At 37.5% G+C, this 24,436-nt stretch overlaps 1 protein-coding gene across 4 annotated transcripts in view; it reads left to right on the plus strand.

The window, feature by feature from the left end:
• Nucleotides 1-12,274, plus strand: part of THAP6 (THAP domain containing 6) — a 14,333-nt gene extending 2,059 nt beyond the window's left edge. For 3 of the 4 annotated variants that reach the window (XM_081061781.1, XM_081061782.1, XM_081061784.1), the window contains 3 exons: nt 252-459; nt 4,273-4,398; nt 9,232-12,274. In XM_081061781.1, coding sequence (XP_080917907.1) covers nt 252-459; nt 4,273-4,398; nt 9,232-9,471 — 574 coding nt within the window. In that variant the 3' untranslated portion in view covers nt 9,472-12,274. The remainder of the gene's footprint in view (nt 1-251; nt 460-4,272; nt 4,399-9,231) is intronic. The other variant, XM_081061783.1, reaches the window with a different exon arrangement.
• Nucleotides 12,275-24,436: the final 12,162 nt, after the last annotated feature.

Consider the following 24,436-nt stretch of genomic DNA (forward strand, 5'->3'; position numbering starts at 1 on the left):
ATATCCTTTGAAACTTTTCTTCTTGATGAGAAAAATTTTAATGAGGGCCTTATGTCTGCAGCATGATTGGTAGAAAAATCTGACTATTAAAACTGAAACTTATTAAAGCATGAATCTTGATGATTTCCTAAATATTCCATTTCCCAAGAGTAACAACAAACGAGTTAAGGAATCAATTCAGTCACAGCCTTAATTCAAGTATAATATCAATAGTGTTTAATTTTTAAATACTTTGTGTAATTTTTTACTAGTTTCCCCACAGATGAAAACATCAAAAGAAAATGGGTATTAGCAATGAAAAGACTTGATGTGAATTCTTCAGGCATTTGGGAGCCTAAGAAAGGAGATGTGTTGTGTTCAAGGCACTTTAAGAAGACAGATTTTGACAAAAGTGCTCCAAATATTAAACTGAAACCTGGAGTCATACCTTCTATCTTTGATTCCCCATCTCATTTACAGGTTTGTTTCTGAGATACTGCTTACCATCATTACTCATTCTTTATGGTACACTTGAAGAAGCTTTACCACACTTGCTAACATTTTTTATTGTTTCCTGATTCATTTAAAGCCCTTTCTTCTTTTTTAAATTTGTAAACTGCTACTTCAGCTTTTGTAATACGTACGAGTGTTTTAGCAGTATCCACTCAGAAATATTTGTACATTACTAAGGTTTGGTGAAGTGGACTCACCTTTGAGTTGTTATAACTCAAGTTGTGTCTAAAAAATGGAGGTACATAGAGGGTTGAAGTGAAGTTCCAAGTGGACAGTCCTCCGCGCCCTGGAACAAAAGTGAAGAGCAGCACCTCTAACGTGACCAAAGTGCACTTTTAGAGCCACATACATTCACGCTTAAAGCCTAGAACGGACTGAAAGGAAGAAAACCAAGATATAAGAACAGGAGAAAGAAAGGATAGAAAAGATCAGAAAAAAAGGAAATAAAAGGAATGTATAAGTAAACTCTAGTTGAATTCTATGTTTTTTCTCAGTGATTAGAGCCATAGGTTGGCTGCCTCACCCTCAGGACCTCTCTTGACTTCACATACCCGAAGTGTATTTGCTTCCACATACTATAGACTGACTGATTCCAATGTGGAATCTTCAGGGAGAACCTGTGGGTTCCCACAATAGTAATGAACCTCCATTGAAAGGTATCTCCTTCCTGACAGCTGGAAACAAGGGAAGTAGTCCAGAAGTGTACCTGCTCCCATACAGTCTTGGTCACTTTCTGAAGTTGTTCCTATTGCAGTACCTGAGTTATCAAGTAGAGACTGCCTTACTTTCTTCCATATTAATAACTATACGCTATCTTGTGCAATTTGCTCTAAAGGTTGTTTTCCTATAGTAAGGTGTTATCTATCTGTAATGTTAAGAGGACCTTAATAAATGTGGGCCTAGTAAATCAAATAAACCTACTAACTTTTAAAAACTATTTCCTAATAAAGAAATGTTTCATTTTAGGGAATTAGATAAAATGAAAAGAAAATAAAAATTAACAATAATCACATAATCCAGAGATAATACTGTTAACACTCTGATGTGTGTGTCTCTTTCCAGTCATATGCATGTGTATGTTTGTATATAAATTCATATATACGTATTTATATAGTCTTACAAAAATGGAATTACACTGTATGTATATCCTTTTTTTAATTTGCTTCTCTCTTCACTTTTTTTTTTTTTTTGACATTCATATAGTGCTTACTATGTGCCAGGCACTATTCTAAGCACTTTACACAACAATCATATGAGATAAATGCTAGTAGCATTCTCATTTCACCATTTGAGGAAACTGAGGCCCAGAGAGCAGAATACCTTTCCCCAGGTTACACAGCTATTAAATATCAGAGGCTAGATTTGAACCCAGACAAATCCACTCTTAACCATGATGTTAAATATTTTTTCACAATAATGGCTTTCAAACTTTAGCCTACATAAGACTTATCCAGGGAGCTTGTTTAAATGCAGAATCCTGTGCCCTTCGTTCAGAGTTTGATTCAGGAAGCTTGGGTTAGAGCCTACGAATCTGCACTTTTTAACAAGCACCCCACATAATTGTGTTGCAGATCCATAAGTCACATTTTTTAAGAGAATACTATATAGAACATGAATTATACAGTGACGTATTATATATATATATATATATACATACATATATATATATATATGGACAAGTGCACACATCGTAAGTATGTACATAGACCAGTGAATTTTTACAAAGTGAGTACACTCATGTAACTCCCCTCATAGCGAGATATAGAGGGAGGCCCCAGAAGCTTCCCTCATGCTCTTTCCCAATAACTACACCCCCAAAGAGGACTGCTGACCTGACTTCTATCACTGTCAGTTATATAAGTGGAACCATACAGTATGTATTCTGGCTTCTTTAGCGCAACATGTTGTTTGAGTGATTCATCCATGTTATAGGATCTGATAGTAGTACATTTATTTTCCTTGCACTATTTCTATGGAATACAATATTCCATTGTATAATTAAAATATAATTTCTCCATTCTGCTGTTGGTGAACATTTGGGTTGCTTTCACTTTGGGGCTATTGTGAATGGTGCAACTATTCACAAATAAAAATTTGTCTGTCTTTCGATGCACTTACGTACATATTTCTGCAGAGTATATGTACACTTCTGTTAGAAGTGGAATTGCTGGGTCCTAGGGATGTGTATGTTCAGATGGTGAAAATATTGCCATAATTTTCCAAAGTGTCTTGCCAATTTATAGTCCCACCATCAGCATGTAAATTTCTCTGGTTCCATATCCTTGATACTGTGTTTCCCCGAAAATAAGACCTAGCTGGACAATCAGCTCTAATGCGTCTTTTGGAGCAAAAATTAATATAAGACCCTGTCTTATTTTATAAGACCGGGTTTTTAATATAACATATTACTATATATCTTACTATAAGACCGGGTCTTTCATATAATATAATATAATAATAATAATATATTATTATTAATATATTTTAATATTTGCTCCAAGAAACGCATTAGAGCTGATTGTCTGGCTAGGTCTTATTTTCGGGGGAAAGTGGTAGTGCTTGGTGGTGTCAATTCTATAGCACATTTTAGATGACGATATAGCAATTGATCCTATGTGAACAACAGTTTTATGTACTCAGCCCTCACTATTGTATATGTATGTTATCATCACTCACAATTTTAAACAGTACTATAATGAACATTATTGTAGCTGAATCTTTGTACCCTTATTTCCTCGAACTAGATTCCTGGAAATAAACTTTTGGATCAACAATTATATACATTTTTAAGTCTTTTGCTTCTGATACAGATGTCCCAAAGGCCTATCACAAAGCTTGTACCAATCTGCCCGCTACTAGCAATGCATACAAATGTCTGTTTACCCTAAGCCTCAGTATTAGTTGTGTTTTTAACCTTTGCGAAAATTGATAGGCAAAAATGACATCTTACTGTACTAATTCAGCTTTGAATATTAGTGAGTTTCTACATTTTTTCATGTGTTTCTTAGCCATTTGTATTTCTTTTTTGTGTGTTACTTATCCAGGTTCCTCTTATTTTCAGGTTTTCCTAAGCTATTTTGTAGCAATACTATATATTGAGGATATGAATCATTTAACTGCCACCTCTGTTACAGTTACTTTTTGTTGTTTGTCTTTAGTTCTAATTAATGGGGTTGGTTTGTTGTTGTTTTTTCATTCATACTTTTTTAAGTAGTCAATTCTAATTTCCTCTTGTGTTGTCTAACTTCAGCCTTCCCCACCTTAAGATTATATAAATATTTCCTATATTTTATTCTAGTTCCTCATGGTTTTCATCTTTACATAAATTTTTAGTACATAGAATTTCATTGTTTCACTAACTGTTTTTCTTAATTAATTTTTACATGATTTATAGACTTTCTCCACTTATTTAGAATGCCTTTTTTTTTTATCCTAAAGGCTTTTATCTACTTGATCTATTTCTAGATTTTTCTGTCTAGGAGAGTAACAAACTATTTTTACTATTGTTACTGTGTAATATGTTTTTAATACGCAGAAGGGCATATCTTCCCTCATTATCACTCTTCTTTTTTAGGAAAATTTGTGTTTCCAGGTGAACTTAGAATAATTTGGGGGAAGTTCCTTTAGAGTAATCTCATGGCAATTTAAAATTTACTGACTTTTAAAAATAGTTTCCATGAAAAGAAATGTATTAATTTTACTACACAAAGTTAAGAAGGGATAAAAATTTAAGACAGGGCAGAAGTATCTATAATAATTGTTATTAACTATTCTTAACAGGGGAAAAGTGAAAAGCTTCACTGTAGGAAAAACTTCACCCTCAAATCCCTTCCAGTCACAAACCACAATCACCAAATTGGTGGTGCTTCCTCGCGTACTGAAGAATTTCAAGCCCAGTTCATTTTTGTAAGTAAAATTACTTACTGTGCTAATGTTGATATTCTTAAGATGAATTTCTCCTCTCCATTAGTACTAAACCTTTCAAAATTTTATTGAAAAGCTAGGTGTTGAGATGTGTGAGATTTTTTTAAATACATAATATCCAAAATAATATTACTTACCAGGGCCATTATAATGCAATAATATAGAGGTAGTTAATCCTTTGGTTACATATTTAGTTCAAAGATTGCTTTCACAAGGATATTTCAACCAAGAAAAAGCAATAATTAATTCCTCCCGTTAGGTACTATATTTTCTTTTTTAATTAAAGTTTATTGGAGTGACAATGGTTAGTAAAGTTGCACAGGTTTCAGGTGTACCTTTCTGTAATACATCACCTATATATCATATTGTGTGTTCCCCACCCAGAGTCAGTTCTTCCATCATCATATATTTGATCCCATTCACCCTCATCTACCACCCATGTATTTTCAGTATGGAAATATCTAATTTAAAAAATAGTTATGTCTTTAGGGGTTTTTTAAAAAAAAAACAGTCATACACATACGGAATATTCAAGCTTGCATTTACTTATTCATCTCGTTGCCTGTTCGTGTTAGAACCAGGCCTAGCATACAGATCTGTTTTACTATCTTGATTATTATGGCTTTATAATAATTCTTAAAGTCAGGTAGTGTTAGTCTTTCAACTTTGTTCTTTTTCAAAGTTGTTTTGGATAGTCTAGGTCCTTTGCATTTTTATATGAATTTTAGAATCACTTTCTAAATTTCTACAAAAATGACTGCTGTAATTTTGATGGGATTGTTTTGAATCTACAGATTCATATGGGAAAAATTGCCATCTCAATAAAACTATTTCAGGTCTTTCAACCCATGAATTCATTATATCTCTTCATTTATTTAGGTCTTTAACTTCTCTTAGAGATGTTTTGTAGCTTTCAGTGTATTGTTCTTTCACTGATTTATCCCTAAGTATTTTATATGTTTGGGTGTTGTTATAAATGGTATTGTTTTACTTACTGCTAGTATTTGGAAATACAGTTGATTTTTATATTTTGATCTGTATCTGGCAAACTTGCTAACCTCACATATTAATAGTGATCAAAGCTTTTTTTGTAGAGGCTGTCAGATTTTCTACATAGATAATCATGTTGTCTGTCATTAAAAAGTTTTACTTCTTCCTTTCCAGTATGAATACCTTTCATTTCTTTTTTTTTTTTTTTTAAGATTTTATTGGGAGAAGGGGAACAGGACTTTATTGGGGAACAGTGTATATTTCCAGGAGTTTTGTCCCGAGTCAAGTTGTTGTCCTTTCAGTCTTAGTTGTGGAGGGCGCAGCTCAGCTCCAGGTCCAGTTGCCGTTGCTAGTTGCGGGGGGCGCAGCCCACCATCCCTTGGGAGTTGAACCAGCAACCTTGTGGTTGAGAGGATGCGCTCCAACCAACTGAGCCATCTGGGAGCTCAGCGGCAGCTCAGCTCAAGGTGCCGTGTTCAATCTTAGTTGCAGGGGTGCTGCCCACCATCTCTTGCAGGAGTCAAGGAATTGAACTGGCAACCTTGTGGTTGAGAGCCCACTGGCCCATGTGGGAATCGAACCAGCAGCCTTCGGAGTTAGGAGCATGGAGTTCTAACCACCTGAGAGCCACCAGGCCGGCCTTTCATTTCTTTTTCTTGCTTTATTGCACTGTTTTGAACCTCTAGGGCTACACTGAATAGAAGCACTGAGAGCTAATGTCCATGCCCTGATACTGACTTTAGTAGAAAACTATCAATCTTTCACCATTAAGGACATTAATATGATATTAAATATGATGTTAACTGTAGGTTTTTGTGAATGCCCTGTTTAGGTTAAGGAAGTACCCTTCTATTCCTGGTTTGATGAGAGTTTTTATCAGAACAGAATGTTAGTTTTTGTCAAATGCTGTTTTGTATCTATTGAGAGATTGTATCATTTTTCTTTTTTAGCTTGTTAATATGACTACATCAATTGATTTTTGAATGTTAAACAAGCTTTGCATTCCTGGAGTAAACCCTACTTCTTAATTATGTATTATCCCTTTTGTATATTGTTGGATTAGATTTGTTAAAATTTTGTTTAGAATCTTTTCTTGTTCAAGGGTGATATTGGTCAGTACTTTTCTCTCCTTTTAATGTTTTTGTCTGGTTTCAGTATCAAAATAATGCTGACTTCAGAGAACAAGTAAAAAATATTGCCTCCTTTTTTGATTTTCTGGAAAAGCTAATGTAGAATTGAAATTATTTCTTCTATAAATATTTGGTAGAATTCCCCAGCAAAGTTATGTAGGTCCAGAGTTTTCTTTGTGGGAAAGTTTTTCTTGGTAGTTTGTATTTTCCAAGGGATTTGTCCATTTCATCTCAGTTGTCATGTTTATTAGCTTAAAATTGTTCATAATATTTCCTTATTATCCTTTTAATACCAATAGAATCTGTAGGGATATCTCTCTTATTTCTGATATTAATAATTTGTTTCTGTTCTCTTTTATTGCTGATCAGTCTGCCTAGAGATTTATAAATTTTATTGATCTTGTCAAAGAACTAGCTTTCATTGATTTTCTCACTTTTCTTTTTCTGTTGTTTTTGTTTTCTACTTCACCCATTTCTATTCATCGTTATTATTTCCTTTTAATTATTTCAGTAAAATTTGCTCATCTTTCTAGTGTCTTAAGATGGAAACTTAGGTATGGACTTGAGGCTTCTTCCTTTTTAATATCGGCATTTAGTGATATTTTTTATCCCTTTTTTTGAAAGATATTTTTACTAGATATCAAATTTTAGGTTGATAGTTTGGGGATTTGTTTGTTGATTTTAATTCTTTAAAGATGTTACTTCGCTGTATTTTCACAAGCATTGTTTTTAATGAAAAATCTACTGTCATACTTATCTTTATCCTCTGTACCTATCATTTATTTTTTTCTTTGCTTTTAAGAACTTTTCTTTTCCAGTGATTTTGAATAATTTTAGTTTAGTTTTCTTCACGTTTCTTGTGCTTGGGATTTGTTGAACTTCTTTATCTATGGGTTTATTGTTTTCATCAAATGTGGAAAAATATTGGCTGTGATTTCTTAAAATATTTATTTCTATCTCAACTTTTCTTCCTTCTCCTTTGGTGATTCTAATTACATGTATCTTAGGCTGTCTGAAATTGTGCCACCACTCATTCATGCTATGCTTATTTATTTTTTTAATACTCCTGTTTCTTTCTTCGTCCATTATGGACAGTTCCTATTGTTGTATCTTTACCTTCAGTAATCTCTTCTTTTGAAATGTCTAATCTGCCATTAATTCCCTCCAATGTATTTTTCACCTCACACGTTGTAATTTTTATCTCTAGATGTTCTGTTTGATTCTTTTCTATATCTCTCATGTCTCTACTTAACTTTTTGAGCATAGAGAATACAGTTTTCTTAACTTTCTTAATTCCCTTGTCTACTAATTCTAACATTTGCATCAGTTCTACGTTGGTTTCTATTGTTTGGTGTATCTCATATTATGCCCCATATTTCCCTGTTTCTTTACATGCCTGTTAAGTTTTGTGTGCCACAATTTCTGGATTTTACTTTTCTGGATGCTGGATATTTTTGTATCCTCTATTCTTGAGCTTTGTTCTGCGTGCCATTAAGTTATTTGATCTTTTCAGGTTTTGCTTTATTGGGCAGGCCTACAGCAGTGCTCAGTTTAGGGCTTGTTGTTCTCCACTCCTGAGGCAAGACCCTTTGTGTCGTCTACTCAATGCCCCATGAATCTTGAAGCTTTCTAGTCTGGCTGGTGGAAGTAGTGGCTATGCCCTGTGAGTACTGGGCACTCCTAATCTTTCCTGGTCATTCTTTCCTCAGCCTTGAGAGGTTCCCCACACACATGCTCTGATCTTACTCAGAGGAATGCTGTAGGGGACGCCTCTGAAGATCTGGGTTCCCCTCTTTGCACTGAGACCTAGAAACTCTCTCAAGGCAGTAAGCCAGGGTGGTCATAGGGTCATTTCCTTGTTTCCCATCTCTTCACGATCGCTGCCTTCCTCGCCTGATATCCATTATCTTCAAAACTTTTTGTATGTCTTTGGCTGTGTATTGGATTTTTTTAGATAGGAGTCAGTCCAGTCTCTGTTATTTCATTTTGGCTGGAAGCAAAAGTCCACTTCACCAATTTCAATATTAAATAGCAGCTTTTCAAAAGTACTTTACAGTACCTTTATAGGATATGTCAGTGTTAGTTTCCCTATTTTCAAATGAAAAAATGTATACTCAGCAAGCATAAGCATAACCATAATAAATATTGAAAGAACTTAAATGATGTCTTTAAAAATCCAAAGCCAGAGTCCTCTAAATCCATAGCACCCAGCCTGAGGACCTGATCCAATGCTCCGTTCCTGTCTGCTCTCATAAAATCAACTATTCATCAAAATAAAGTAATTCAGTCACTAGTTTAACCATTTAAGTTTGTTTGATAGGTGAAACCAAAACTTAGCAGCCCCACACTTAGGGACCAAAAGCTGTGTGTATAGTCATTGTGAGTGTCATGGTGTTCAGAAGCAGATACCTACCTCCAAATGAGAAGTGCTTCCCTCTGCAGGATTCTGCACTGCTCATGCATGCCTAGCCTTAGACAAAAGAAAGAGGCCCGAGCTCCTGAAATACTGCTTCCACCCCCACCCTTTTCCTATGTTCTTTAAACCTCTTAGATCAACAACTTAAAGATCTCCTCTAAGCAAAGTACGTGCAGAAACAGCCGAGGTCTATTTATAAGCTTTTGGTTAACTACTTGTCTAAGCTTTTAGTTAACTACCTGTCTGTCTGGTTTACTAACTTGGTGTTTATGTTTTTAGGAACATAGCTACAGTGTGATGGACAGCCCAAAGAAACTTAAGCATAAATTAGATCATGTGATCAGCGAGCTAGAGGATACCAAGAAAAGTCTGCAGAATGTTTTAGACCGAGAAAAATGTTTCCAGAAATCATTGAGGAATACAATCAGGGAATTAAAGGATGAAGGCCTCATCAGCCAAGAAACAGCAAATAGACTGGAAGCTTTCTGTTGGGAGTATTGTCAAGAGAGCATAGAATGAGACTGTATTTCATGAAGTAATTTCATGTTATGTTCTACTTGAAATTAACATTAGTACCACTTTTTAGAAAATAATTCTGATTTACCATCATTCAATAATATCCAGCATTTAGTGTGCTGCTTTGGATTCTCTGCAGCATTATGCATTATAGTTGTTATTTAAAGCGGTGCAGAAATTTGTGCTAGTTACCGTGTTTTTGTGTGACTTGTGACAATTATGTTTTTATAGATCTAAACTAGTGCCAGGTCACTATTATAAGATGTTGAAAGATCAAGAAAATTCCACAGGACTAAGGGAATGATATCAAATCAGCCGTGTTAAACTGTGGTGTTAGGAACTGGATACTTCTTCGGTAGCATCAGATTTTTTACTTTAAAGGAGTACTTTATTATTATTTACTGAGGTACACTTTATGGTAAATTTGTTAAATTGTACTTTAAACATATCTTACCATAAAGCAGAATTTATTTATAACACATGTGCATTTTGGATCCAGTCCAAGGTGTTTTTGTTAGCAATAATACCAAAATATCTTTTTACAAAACATCCCATAGTACTGACCCAGAGAACAGCATATGGTGTAGATATTTTGGCTTTTAAAGTTATCTGGAGTCAAGTTAAGAAGACCCATGATGAGATCTCAGTTTTTCGGTACAGTAACTTATTCTCCAAACTAGGAGCACATTGATGTAAACCTGCATAGCTTTAAAATTTTTTATAAAGGGTCATAAATCTGATTTTTAAATAGCTAGTTTACTCTGACAGTTCCTCTGAACATTTTGTTTTTTGACTGTTATTTCATCATAAAGGTACATCTTCAAAATCTGAATGCCACTACTAAATGAATGCTTTTAATGTTGCTTTGTATTTTATGTAAAGTAATATTGCTGACATTTCTAAAAATACGAAATACAGAAGAAACCTTAAAAAAAAATAATGATGTGGCTCTTCCAGTTGAAATAGGAATTGGAGAAAGGGTTATAATATTTTCCTTTAATTAGAACAGTAGATCACTGTGTTTCCCCGAAAATAAGACCTAGCCAGACAATCAGCTCTAATGCATCTTTTGGAGCAAAAATTAAATAAGACCTGGTCTTATTTTACTATAAGACCCGGTCGATATGAGATATGATATGATATATGATATGATACTGGGTCTTATATTAATTTTTGTTCCAAAAGACACATTAGAGCTGATTGTCCAGATAGGTCTTATTTTTGGGGAAACACGGTACCACCCAAGAGCTTTTTATTTAGAGAAATAGGTAAGTAAAACAAAAGCTTTAGAATAGTGTCTTACTAAATATACAAATAACTCTTAGCTATTTTCTGATTGATCCGCGTGTCAGAAATGTTTGTTTTCTCCTAATATCTTAGCAAAAACAACCAAAATTAAGAGTCATAAATACTGTGGATTAGAATAAATTTACTAGCCCAAAGCCAAATTCTACTTTGAAGCACATATACTTATATGAATCTCTTCAGACATCTGTGCTATAGTAGTTAGAATTTGAGTATCAATTATTTTATTTCAATGTGTTAACTAGAAATGAACTGTATTTTGTGCTAAAATGTTCATTGTAATTTTATTTGTATTAATATCAGTAAGGATATGGTCACTTGAATTTTTTGTATTTAAGAATTTTCTGTTTTAATGTGTGTTACATTTTGATTTTTATGTAAGATTCCAAACCTTCCTTCTAAATGGGATTTTACCCACATTTGAGAGATCAGCATTATGCTAAGAAATCACTGAGGTCATGTTATTTTACTACCTTAAAAAAAAACTCTCATTAGCTACCCATTATTTATTTTAGTTATTTAATTTTGAGTTCGTAATGGACACTCTGATGGGAAGTTTGAGTATGCCCTCAGGTTTTATGGAGATTCTGTGATAGAGTTGGAGACTTTTTCCCTCACCTTATTTTTGAGTATAAAAAATTAAAGTCATTAGACAATGGAGAAAAGTAAATGGATAGATCCAAAACAGTGTATCCAAATTCTAGCTCTCTACAGGCTGCTTTGAGTAAATCAAGCCTGAGAGACTTTTCCCAAAGTCAAGTCCCAGTTTCTGCTACATATCACAGTTGCCAGTCACTTCTAATACTTGTGTTCACCGTGAATTCAGCCCTGTGTTCTTTTTTGTTGGTCTTAGTATCACTGAGAGAGATAACTGTGGGCAAAATGTTGGTATCAAGGACCCGGAGCAACCCATTTGCTCTTTATTTTTATAGAGAAATGATTACCGATAGAAATATGACATAAAAAATAAGGTCCTCCCTACCTGCCTCCCCACACAAATACCTGAATACAGTATATACCTCAGTCCACTGTTCCCAGAGAACAGTTTTTAGCCTGGGGAGGAACTGTCCCGTGCAGAGCAAAACCGGTCATCCCCATCCAGAGGTTTCTCACGCAACCAAGGCCAACCTAAGGGTTTCACTCTGTGTTAAAGCTTGGAGTGGCCTCTGGATTCTGGAACAAACCAATACATTAGTTGAACCTCAGCAACAAATCAGGTATGATGGACTTGACATGGCATTTTTCTGCATATCAAGTTTAAATCTTTAGACTTTGGTTACTAAAGATAATCACAATTATACTGTAGTCTTTAATTTGAGAAAAAATGAAATGTATTAAAATATATATACTTTCTTTTAATAAAAAGAAAATTATTACAGAAGTAATTGAGAGGTGAAGAATCCATTATATATTTGAAAACTAAAGTATTTTCTCTAGAATGTGTTCTATGTGCTTTTTATGCATTTAGTTATTTAATAAAATGAGAAGAAAAAAATCAAGTTTACATATACAGTGGTTTTGCTTTCATTCCTTCCAAATTTTTACCTCCAACATTAATATCACAGAATCTGCTGGGTTAGATAACCCAAGTGGCAGGCCTGCTTCTACCACAACAAATATCTGAACACACTATATACTTCATTCTCCTGTTCCCAGAGAACAGTTCTTCGCCTGGGGAAGAACTGTACCGTGCAGAGTAAAACCAGTCCTAGACCCTTTTCCTGCTCTGGGCCTCCCTCAAAACTGGCAGTCTTTCATGTCACCCAGTACAGAGCAGAGAGCAGTATTTTCAGGTGTGAAATATGCTCCCTTCAGAACCCAAAGAGGACTGTTAGGTATTGTGCTTCCGTCTTCATAGTAAGAGAGGCAAATGGTACTAATTTGTCTTCTACTAGAGGGGATGTCCTAGCATGCCCCTGATCACTGAACACCCTTCCCTGAAAATGTTACTGAGGTAAGGCCCTGTTGCCTTTCTCTTTACTGTGTACTGCTTTATTGAATGACACACATACTCAATAGGTGTCAGACCACAGCATCTTAAAACTTAAGTGAGTCTCATTTATTTACTATTTATCTTAGGCACATAAAGAAGTTTATAGACTAACATTTAATATACTAACCTATCATATTTAATGCTTTCAAAGCCTTATACACGATTGTGAGAGAGACAAAGATGATAAGATGAAGGCATTGATAAGCTACAGGAACAAACAAGTATATAATACAACTACAGGGAAGTGGGCAATGGGGCAGGACTGTGGCAATGAAAGAAGGTGCCAAGACTGAAATTAATGAGACTCAAAATTCCAAAATGGAACATTAATGTGTCAATGTAAGCACTCTGTCCTAGGACCTAGATTCTGTTAGCACTCTCCTTGGACATGAGAACAGGAGACCAAACCACCCAGGAGAGAACCACACAGACCTAGGTTCCAACCCATATCTGCCACTTTATTATGTATGGGATCTGGGCCAAGTTACTGAACCTCTCTGAGCATTTACAAAATGAACAATAACTTTCCTCACCCAGTTGTGAGAATTGTATTTAATTGTGTATAAAACAGACTACCGTGAGCCGTCCATATATTATTTTTGTTTCTTTAAATCCCATGCCAGAGATAACAAGAAGAAAGGTAAAAAGTAAGAGGGAGAAATGGCGTTTGTTAGGGAATGACAGTGGTACAGACAACAGTGCCCAGGTAGGCTATTTGTGCCTTAAATAACCATCTCCTCCTGTGGCAGCTCAAACACAGGAAAGAAACATTGTCCCACTGAAAGAAATTTTTTATTTAATCACCATCCACCTTTCCCTCCTCCGACCTCAACCCTGAAGAGTTATTTAATCCATCTTAGATATGTCTCATTCATTCATTCATTCATTCATTCAACTTCATAAAGCACATTAGATACCACTATTCAAAATGTGATTCACAGACCAGTGTACAAGTTAAGGAGCATGCACCAGAATGTAAATAAACTACATCTCAAAGCACACTGGTTAGTTCAGGCAACATTTTTTTCATAACAAGACTTTCTTAGTGAATGAAATATTTACATTCTGGAACAAGCACATTTTCTCATTCTGAACCAGGAAAAAAAGAGTTCATAGGCTAGCTATTTTGAATAGCACTGTCTCAGAGTATCCAGTCACTTACTAAATAGATAATCTTTGAAGTAACCTTAACTCATTTGTTTGTGGCAGTTGACAGCAGAGGCATCCCTGACAGATTTGTGTCAGATAATAAACTTCCCAAATGCTTGTGGTAGAGCTTGTGCAGCTAAAGATAACGTCACATCTGACTCAGCAGATCTGAGCCTAATGGTTTTTAAAACACAGGGGTTTTGATTTCTGGTCAAGATGGCACATTGTGTTAATGCTGTGCTTGCCTCCTTTTATGTCCACATCAAAATGACAACTAAACTAAATCGTCATTGAGAATGGCCTGAAGTCTAGCTGAACCAAAGCCCTACAACTAAGGCCATGCAGAAAAAGTCAACTTGAGACTGGTAGGATGGGCAGAGCTGTGAAAAGGGGTTGTCCCACACCCACATGTGACCATTAAAAATCGAAAGGGAGTAGATGGCCGGTTAGCTCAGTTGGTTAGAGCATGGTGCTAATAATACCAAGGTTGCCGGTTCGATCCCCGCATGGGCCACGGTGACCTGCACCCTCCTTAAAAAAAAATTGAGAGGAATATCTCAGCTGTGGAGGTCCCCCCTGGAGGAGTGAGGGGTCCCAGCCCCACACCAGGCTCCTAGCAAGGGTTTCAGTGACGGGGAGAGAAGTCTCCATAACTTCTGGCTGTGAAAACTAGCGGAGATTTGTGGCTTGGTGAGACAGAGGGCAGCTGGAGTCCCAGGCACTGCTCTTAAAGGGCCCATGCATGACTTACTTGCTGACAGACTCACTCACTCTGACATCCAGCACTGGGGCAGCAGCTCAAAAGGTGCCAGGGACATATAGGGAGGAACTGAGCTGTCTGGCTGCAGGGCAAGGGCTTGAGGGGCACCTTACTCCAAGACAAAAGAGCTGACAGAAGTCATTATTTCTTTGTTGAGCTCTCCCCATTCCTGGCATGCAGAGAGGCAGCTGCCATATCTGAGTCTCCATCAACCTGGCTAACAGTATTCATTTTCCCCACCCTGGTGATTCTGAGACCCTGCCCCACCCAACTTTCAGGCACACCTAAGCCTCTTTCAGTGTCTTTTCCAGGAAAGGACCTGCCTTGGCTCATGCTGCAGACTTTCCTAAAATCTCTCAAAGGTCCACAAAACTCAAACAAGCATCTGGTTTTGGTGTGTCCCATACCTCTGGCTGAGCAGCCCTATCCCTGGTACTAGTGACAGCAGGCCTGGGTTCACAGCTTGGCCTCTCGAGGCACCTCCAAGCATAGTGTGGGCAATGGCCATCTGCAGATTGCTTTATGGCTTATGCCAGGTGGCCCCGGAGAGGGCATAGGCTTTGGCTAAACTTGGCCTGCAGTAGGTCCCCTCCCAGGAAACTCCAGAGCTGGCACATGCAGTGGTAAGCTTCCAACAGCGCCAGAGATCACCCGACCACCTCCAAGGTCAACACACCCAAAGGGAAGACTGGGCAGGCATCAGAACCCTGCTAAAGCAAATCCTGTTCTGTAGAGTCAATCCCACACCACAATTCATTCACTGTAGTCACAGCCAGTCCTCACAACCAATGAGCCTGAGGGTCAATACCTCCCATTAACATGTAAACAGCAACCAAGGCTCAACTACAATAGGAGGGGGCACACAACCCACACAAGGGACACACCTGGAGCACCTGGTTCAGGTGACCAGGTAGACTGTGCCACTGGGCCCCACAGGACACCTGCTACATAAGGCCACTCTACTAACACCAGTACACATAGAAGCCCTACCTAACACACAGAAACAAATACCTGGAGGCAGCCAAAATGGGGAGACAAAGAAACATGTACCAAATGAAAGAACAGAACAAAGCTCCAGAAAAAGGACTAAACCAAATGTAGACAAACAATCTACCAGAAGCAGAGTTCAAAATACTGGTTATAAGGATGCTCAGTAATCTCAGGGAGACTTCAACGAAAAGATAGGGAACATAAAAATGGAGATCGAAAACATAAAAACCAACCAGTCAAATAATACAACAATTGAAATGAAGAATACATTAGAGGGAATCCACAGTAATTCAGTGAAGCAGAGGATCCATTTAGAAGATAAGGTAGCAGAAAACACCCAATCCGAATAGCAAAAAGAAAAAAGAATCCACAAAAATGAGGACAGTTTAAGGGGCCTCTGAGAGAACATCAACCATACCAACATTCGCAACATAGGGGTAGCAGAAGGAGAAAAGAGAGAGCAAGGAATTGAAAACCTATTTGAAGTAATAATGACTGAAAACTTCCCTAACCTGGAAAAGGAAATGAATATTCAAGCTTAGGAAGTGCAGAGAGTCCCAAAAAAGATGAACCCAAATAGGCCGACACCAAGACACATCATAATTAAAATGCCAAAAGTTAAAGACTAAGAGAAACTTAAAAACAGCAAGAGAAAAGCAACTAGTTACCTACAAGGAAGCCCCTATAAGACTGTCAGCTGATTTCTCAACAGAAACTTGGCAGGCCAGAAGGGATTTGGCACAAAATAGTCAAAATGATGAAAAGCGAGGATCTACATCCAAAACTACTCTACCCAGCAAAGCTATCATTTACAATTGAAGAACAGATAAAGAGCTTCCCAGACAAGAAAAAGCTAAAGGAGTTCATCACCACCAAACTAGTATTACAAAGAATCTTAGAGGGACTTCAAGACAAAAAGAAAAAAATTAAAAATATGAATAATAAAATGGCAATAACTACATATCTATCAACAATTATTTAAATGTAAATGGATTAAATGCTCCAATCAAAAGATAGGGTGGCTGAATGGATAAGTAAACAAGATCCTTACATATGCTGCCTACAAAAGTAAAAGACACATCTAGACTGAAAGTAAAGAGATGGAACAAGACATTCCATGAAAATGGAAACAAACAAACAAACAAAAAGCTGGGTAGCAATATTTATACCAGACAAAACAGATTTTAAAACAAAGACTATCACAAGAGAAAAACAAGGACTTAGTAACCCCATTACTGGGTATTTATCCAAAGAACCCCAAAACTTCAAGGGGATGTGTACATCCGTATATTTACTGCAGCATTATTTATAATAGCCAAGATGTAAAGGCAACCTGGGTGCCCCTGAATGGATAAATGGATAAAGAAGAGGTGGTACATATATACAATGGATACTACTTAGCCATAAAAAAGAATGAAATCTTGCCATCTGCAACAACACGGGTGGACCTAGAGGGAATGACCGTAAGTAAAATAAGTCAGACAGAGAAAGACAAATGTCATATGATTTCACTTATAAGTGGAATCTAAAGAGCAAAATAAACAAAGAAATGAAACAGAAACAAACTCATAGTACAGAGAACATTTTGATAGTTGCCAGATGGAAGGAGGTGTTGGGGGTGAGTGAAAAAGTGGAAGGGATTAAGAAGTACAAATTGGTTGTTACACAGTCGTCATGGAGATGTAGGGTATAGCCTAAGGAATACAGTCAATGATATGGTAATAACTATGTACAGTGCCAGGTAAGTACTACACTAGTCGGGGGATCACTTCTTAAATTATATAAATGTGTAACCACTATGTTGTACACCTGAAATTAATATAAAATAATACTGAATGTCAACAGTAATTGAAAAATTAAAAATGGGAAAGGTAAAGTGGTATAAAAAATAAATTAAACTTGTAATTTAAAAGAGAGAAAGTCTTAAGAGTTCTTTTCACAAGGAAAAATAATTTTTTTTCCTTTCTCTTCTCATTGGCTCTATATGCGATGTTCGAGTCTCACTAAACTTACTGTAATCATTTCACAATATATGCAGGTAAAACCATCATGCTGTATACCCTAAACTTATACAGTGATCTGTATCAATTGTATCTCAATAAAACTGGGTGGAGGGGAGAAAAATAAATAAAACACAGGTGTTTTATTAAACAGAGATAGTGAAGTGTTTGTACGCTGTGCAGAATGCTGACCACAAATATAGTGATGAGCACCTCGTGGAGACGGGCCTTTGGCTGCAGCCTCTCCCACAACATACAGTTTAACTAAAAATGAAGGGTACTGGTGCTTATAAAAGTAGATTTTATAATGGTACAAAATGTTGCCAGGCTACACAGCCAAAGGAAATTACCTTTGAAATCCTGAGGATTTTAAAAAATGTTTGGGTTGCCACTCTCATTATGACACTTGTAGATAGGGTCTTAGGAGTAGGGGGGTGTCTTATTAAGATATACCTTTCACCTTTTTGTGGCCATCGACATTATCTGGCCACATTTTGTTGAAAAAAAAAATGGAAAATGGTTTGAATCAGCAATAAAATGTGGGTACCTAAAAAATCAAACAAGGCCCCGTAAAGGACTGGAAATGTTTAGAGTGAAATGAAAATGTGTTCCATAAATCTAAAAACAGTTTCAGCAAGTTTTTTTTCAAATGTACTTTATGGCAAAGGGACATTACATGTCCCCAAGGAAGGCTATGGGAGGATTGTTTGTAAGAGCAGAAAATGCAAAGCAACCCAAATTCCATCAAGTGATGAATGGATAAAACTATGCTGCACCCATATAATACTATAATAAGCAACAATTCAAAAGAAAGAGATAAATCTATATGTATTGGCATGCAGAGTAGAGACATATTTTAAGTGAAAGGAAATCATTTAGAAGGCAACGCAAAATATGTCATTTATATAAAAAAAATTTTAATCTACCTACAAATCAATTTGTGTGCATGAGAACGAGAGGGAGAAAAAGAGGGTGGTGGGGGAGGAGAGAGAGGGAGAGAGGAAAGAGAAAGGGAGGAAGAAAAAAAAGGCAGGCAGGGAGTGATGGAAGAAAATAAAAAAAAATTATAATAACAGAATTCCATGAATTTAAACCAAAACTATTTCATCTCTGAAAAACTAGAGGTTGTTATCATTACTCTCAGCCTCTCCTTGGGACATTGGCTAAAGTTGGGTCCAAGTCTTAAACTGAGAGATCCTGTGACACCTGGATATTTCAAAGAATTCTGTTAAACTCTGCCTGCTTCACTACTCAGATTTACAGATACCACTGTCTGGGTAGGTGTGGTTACAGATTATAGTTAGCTTGCCTGTGACTGGTCACCTAGCTGAACCCTTGGGAAAAAAAGGCAAACAAATGAAAAAATGCCTTCATCTCCTAGTGAGAACCTTTCAATGCAGTTTTCCAACTGACTCAACACCTCAGAAAACTAAAAAACATGACCTCAAAGTACTGATATCTGAGAAGTGTTGCCTACTCTCATAGAGCTTTTCATAATTACATAAATCCTACTTCTGCCTTTTCTTTGTTTTATGTCAGATATCCAGGTTCTAGAGGAAATGTTTTCCAAGACAGAAAATTATTAATTTTCAGTAATAATGATAGCTAACATTTATAAGTTGCCAGTCTCTATTCAAAATGCTTAAATGTTACTAACTCATGTCACCTCACAACAACCCTGTGAGGTAGGTACTATTATTATGCTAATTTTATGGATGAGGAAATTAAACAGAAAAGTTAGGTAACTTGCCCAAGGTCTCACAGCTGGTATAATGGTAAATATTCTCATCCTTATACAAGGGGACACATCGTCAACCTTATCTACAATGCCAGACCCAGAGATTCTGTTTCATCAAATGTCGAATTGCTCTTGAACATTCACAATATCTGAAGGCTAGACCTCAATCTCTCCATTCAGAAGCTCCAGTTGGGGTAGTTACAGGCTGAAGGATAAAAGATGAACTCATCCTTTGTCTAAAGCTGGGGAAAGCCAACAGTTGCTCATGACCACAATCTGGATCTGTCTGATGCTACCGCCAACCGTAAGCAGGATAGCTGGGCACTCAGGCTGACATCACTTTACCACATACATAGGCAAGACACTCCAGGATCCATGGGTTTCACCTGCACAGGAGTCTGTCTAGTCACCTGGTTTCTCTCAGCTCTCAGGAAGAATGCATGGAATGATAAAAAAAAAAAAAAAAAAAAAAAAAGATTGGTCCTAATCTCTGTTAATGCTTTACCCAACCACTGGAACTGACATAATTTTCTACTCTGTGTCTACATCTATAGTAGTTTATAATCAAATACAAGAGTGTAAAAGTTAATAGCTCTTCTTTCCACTAAGCAAGCAGCATTTGGCTTAAAATAGTATTTTCATTCCCTATGTGATTTGCTACCGTAAGACTGTTGGGAATACTCCAGAATCAGGTTTAGCAAACCACATGTAGCACATACAATGTGAATAGCTTCAGGTGCCGCTGGATCCAGAGGTTCAAATAATGTTGTCAGAATCTGATATCTCTCCATTCTGCTTTATCAAGCAGGTTCTCCCTTCATGTAGGTATGTCCCTTCACAACTTCAAGTCCAAAGGCAAAAATGTGTGCCTCTTTTTCAGTCACTCATACAAAAGTCCTAGGACTAGTTTTGACTGCGCCTGGTTGACTTGTCTTGAGTCAAATGCCCAATGCTAAACATATCACTGTGTCCATAGGAATGCTAGGCTATGATTGGCATGTAGATGTTACAGATAATCCTGGAGACAGGAGAGTAGAGAAATGATGGCTCCTCAGAAGGAACTCAGGGGTTTGGTAATCCGAAGAATTGGTGTGGATGCTGGGCTTGGCAAGCAAAAACAGTGGCGATGGAGCTTCAATGGATGGTGTAGATTCCTGACCACTGTGCTGTACACCTGAAGCTAAAGCTGAATAATATGAAATGCCAATTCTAATTTAATATATAGTCATGGGATATGGAGTACAGCATAGGGAATAGAGTCAATGGGATTGTAATAGCTATATACAATGTCAATGTCAGAGAGATAGTAGATTGGGGGAGGGGGTTATCACTTTGTGAGAAGTGTAAATGTCTAACTAGTACATTGTTTTGTACACCTGAAACTAATGAAAAAAATAAATTAGGTTAAATTTTTAAAAAAGAAGAGCTCTGAGAGGTGTAGTGGTGGGGACATAGCTCCAGAGTGAAGATACTTCTGTGAGTGAATCTCTTCATGTACATTTGTCCGCCAGGATAAAGGGGGACAGTGTAAGAGCATTTTGGTCCTTGTTATGATTGTGGTAGATAAAACTGCCTTTAAATGCACAATTTGGTTAAATGGAAAACATTCAGAATCATCTTATCATTTTATTTGGCCCAGAAATTAGACTTTCTCTCTAATTTTGTGATAGAATGGATCTCCATTCACATTTGTTCAAATTCATTCATATGTTCATGCATTCATGCAGTCTAGAAGAATCTACTAAGTATCTGTCATGGGGAAAGCACTGAGGGTCATCCTTAAATAAGTGGCACCCTTTGAAGGTGAGTCTTCTGAGCAGTGTCCCACCCACTCTCTCCCTATGGATTGCTGTTTTTCCCACTTGCCCTGTGAAGTAGGTCCATTGTGCTTTTGACACGTCTGAGAAAATAAAACAAAAATTTATAGAGCATGATTTTTTGGAACTTTTCAGAATGGAAAGTTCCAAACAAAAGTGAGAGTATAACAAACTGGAATGCGCCCATCATCTGTTTCAGCGATTATTAAACATGGACACACTTGTTCCCGCTATACCCCTATTCTCTGATTATTTTGAAGCAAATCCCAGACAGCATATAATCTATCATTATTTCAGCATGTATTTCTAAAAAGTAAGGACTCTAATTTTTTTTGGACCATTTATCAATATCACACCTACAATAATCCCTTAATACAATAAATATCCAATTTGTGTTCACATTTTCACAATTGTTTTTTTTTCTGCCCTTTTTTTTTTTTACAATTTGTTTATTTAAAACAAGATCAAAATAAAGTTGAACATTGTAATTGGTTGATATATCTCTTAAATCTCTGTTAATCGGTGGGTTCCCCTTCTACCTCTTTTTATGTATTTTGCCTTGAAAAACAATTGTTTTAACAAGCCAAGTCCTTTGTCCTACACCACATGGGTGAATTTTAAGGATACTTTTACAGAGTTTTTACAGCACTAAGGTGACTGTCAGGGCGTCAGAGTACACGTAGCACAGTGATTAAGAGCAAGATTTGTACAGCCAAACTGCCTGGGTTCATACACAGCTCTGGCACTTATTAGCCACATGACTTAACCTCTCTGTGCCTCAGTTTTCACATTTTCAAAAGGGGGGTGACAATAGTGCCTATCTCATTGGATTACATGAGGATTAAATGGCCTAATAGATGTACAATAATTAGAATAGTCATGCTTTGAAGACTGTAAATGATATGTTATACAGCTGAGGAAATTGAGGGCAGTGAGGCTGACTGGTCCAAGGTCTCAACACTAATTGGTGGCAGGACAAGGACTAGAATCCTGATTTGTCCCACTGGTTAATACTGTTTCAAACTGCTGATAAATGAAGGTGCTCGTGTAGGGGGCATCACTCTCACCCGGACCAGGATGTTATTGCCATTTTGTTGTTAAATCACTGGGATGACTTTAGGAACCTTCTCAGGCCTCAGTCTCCTGAGGTGCAAAATGAGGGAGTCAGAGCTGTACCTAAGATGCCTGAATTCCCTCTTAAGAGAAATCCCAGCAGAAGATGCCCTAGTAAGCCTTGCAGGAGAGTCTCCAGGCCATCACAGAGCAGCACCTCCAAATCAGCACCAACCACAGAACCTTCAGTTTCCCCAAAGGAGCATTCTGGCCCGTCCTTCCGGCAGAGAACCCCGAGATAAGCCTCACAGCGCCAGCCGCTACTTCCTCTGTCTGACTCAGGGGCCAGGCCTGGTCCTCACCACTCCCCATGCTACCTGACACACGTAATCCTGACTCACCGAGGCCCTAATGGCAGCTTCCCATATTATTCACCGTGGTCATTGTGAGGGGAATGCCTCTCAGAACCAGGCGGTTCCTGAAGCAGGAGACTGGCCCCACTGGACATAACTGTTACTTGCCTTTGCTTCTCCAAGATCTGGCAGCCAAATGGGCCTTCATCCCACAGAGACAGGCGAGGTGCAGCTGATCCATTCCTCAGGCAGACATCCCAGTGGGGCCTTGAGGATGTGAAAGGAGGTTCTGCAGAGTGGCCTCAAAGCTGCAGATGGACAGCAAGAACAGTCCAGCCTTTCTGAACACTGCTGGTCATGGCTTTGGTGTTTGTTTGTTTGTTTGTTTGTTTGTTTGTTTGTTTTTTCCTTCTCAGGCTGCTTGCTTCCATTTCAATTAATACAGAAAGATGATTTATATTATTTCAATTTGAGCATCTAAAACAAATTACTTACCAAAAACCATTTTCATTGTATCCAAACCCGGTATCTTCAGAGTTTGAGCTCCCTGAAATTCAAACACATTTTTAAACCACTAGGAAGGAGAGTAAGGGAGACTGAGGAGGGGAGCAAAGCAGAGAGGTCACCACTAGATTCTCCCCAAAATACAGGTGGTCAGCCTCCAGTTTAAAAAGGCTGTCCTGAGACAGGGATGGGCTGCTCTCCTCACCGGCATCTTTCTGAAGTGTATGCATTAGAAGCAGGTCAGTGCTCACAAACCAGCCAGAAATTCCTAAAGTCATCCCCCACGTCTCTGGTCAAGGAGCACTGGGCTATGCCTGCATTATCCACAAACACCCAGGTTCTTATTCAAAAGCATTTGATTTATTAAGTCTCTTCAGACATACTTGTCTCCCAAAACCCAAAGAGCATCATGCATATACATAAAAGTGAGAGAGAGAGAATAGGGGTGTGTATTTATCAGGGTTCTCCAGAGAAACAGAACCAATGGGATGTGTATATATAAAGAGGGAGATTTATTTTAAGGAATTTGCTCACGTGATTATGGAGGTTGACAAATCCAAAATCTTCAGGGTCCAAAAAGCCTGCCAAACTGGACACCAAGGGAAGAGCCAGTGTTGCAGTTCCAGTCTGAAGGGCATCGGCTGCAGCATTCTTTCTTTCTTGCTCTTGCTCAGACGAGGTCAATTTTTTGTTCTAGTCATGCCTTCAACTGATTAGATGAGGCCCACCCACATTATGCAGGGCAATCTGCTTTACTCAAAATTCACCAATTTAAAGGTTAATCTCAGCCAAAAAACATCCTCACAGAAACATCCAGAATAATATCTGACCCAATATCTGGGCACCATGTCCCAGTCAAGTTGACACATAAAATTAACCATCACAGAGTACAGAAGAGAAGAGGAGAAAGAAAGGAAATGACATTACCCTGAACTCAAATCAAAAAAGCAGGGTTGTGGCAGAGAGGTAGCAATCCTGGGTAGAAGTGCCTTCCTGCCCTCATGTCTTCTCCTCACAGGGACTTACCAGGTAACAAGGCGCATGAACTCCCATGCACAGGCAGAGACCCTCTCTTCCCCCTCCCCAGACATTCCTCTACCATGATGTATTCCAGACGATGTACTGACTGCCCTATGTGCCGAGCACTGAGGCCACAGCTGTAATTAAGTCTCAGTTCTTCTGTACATTCAAAAATGGTTAAAATGGTAATTTTTATGTTGTCTATTTTATCACAATTAAAACTTTAAAGATTTTTTTAAAGACTTTTTCTTTTTTTTTTTTACTACAAAGTCCAGAGAGAGAGAAT

Source organism: Rhinolophus hipposideros (genome assembly GCF_964194185.1).
Source record: "Rhinolophus hipposideros genome assembly, chromosome: 1".
Taxonomy (NCBI): domain Eukaryota; kingdom Metazoa; phylum Chordata; class Mammalia; order Chiroptera; family Rhinolophidae; genus Rhinolophus; species Rhinolophus hipposideros.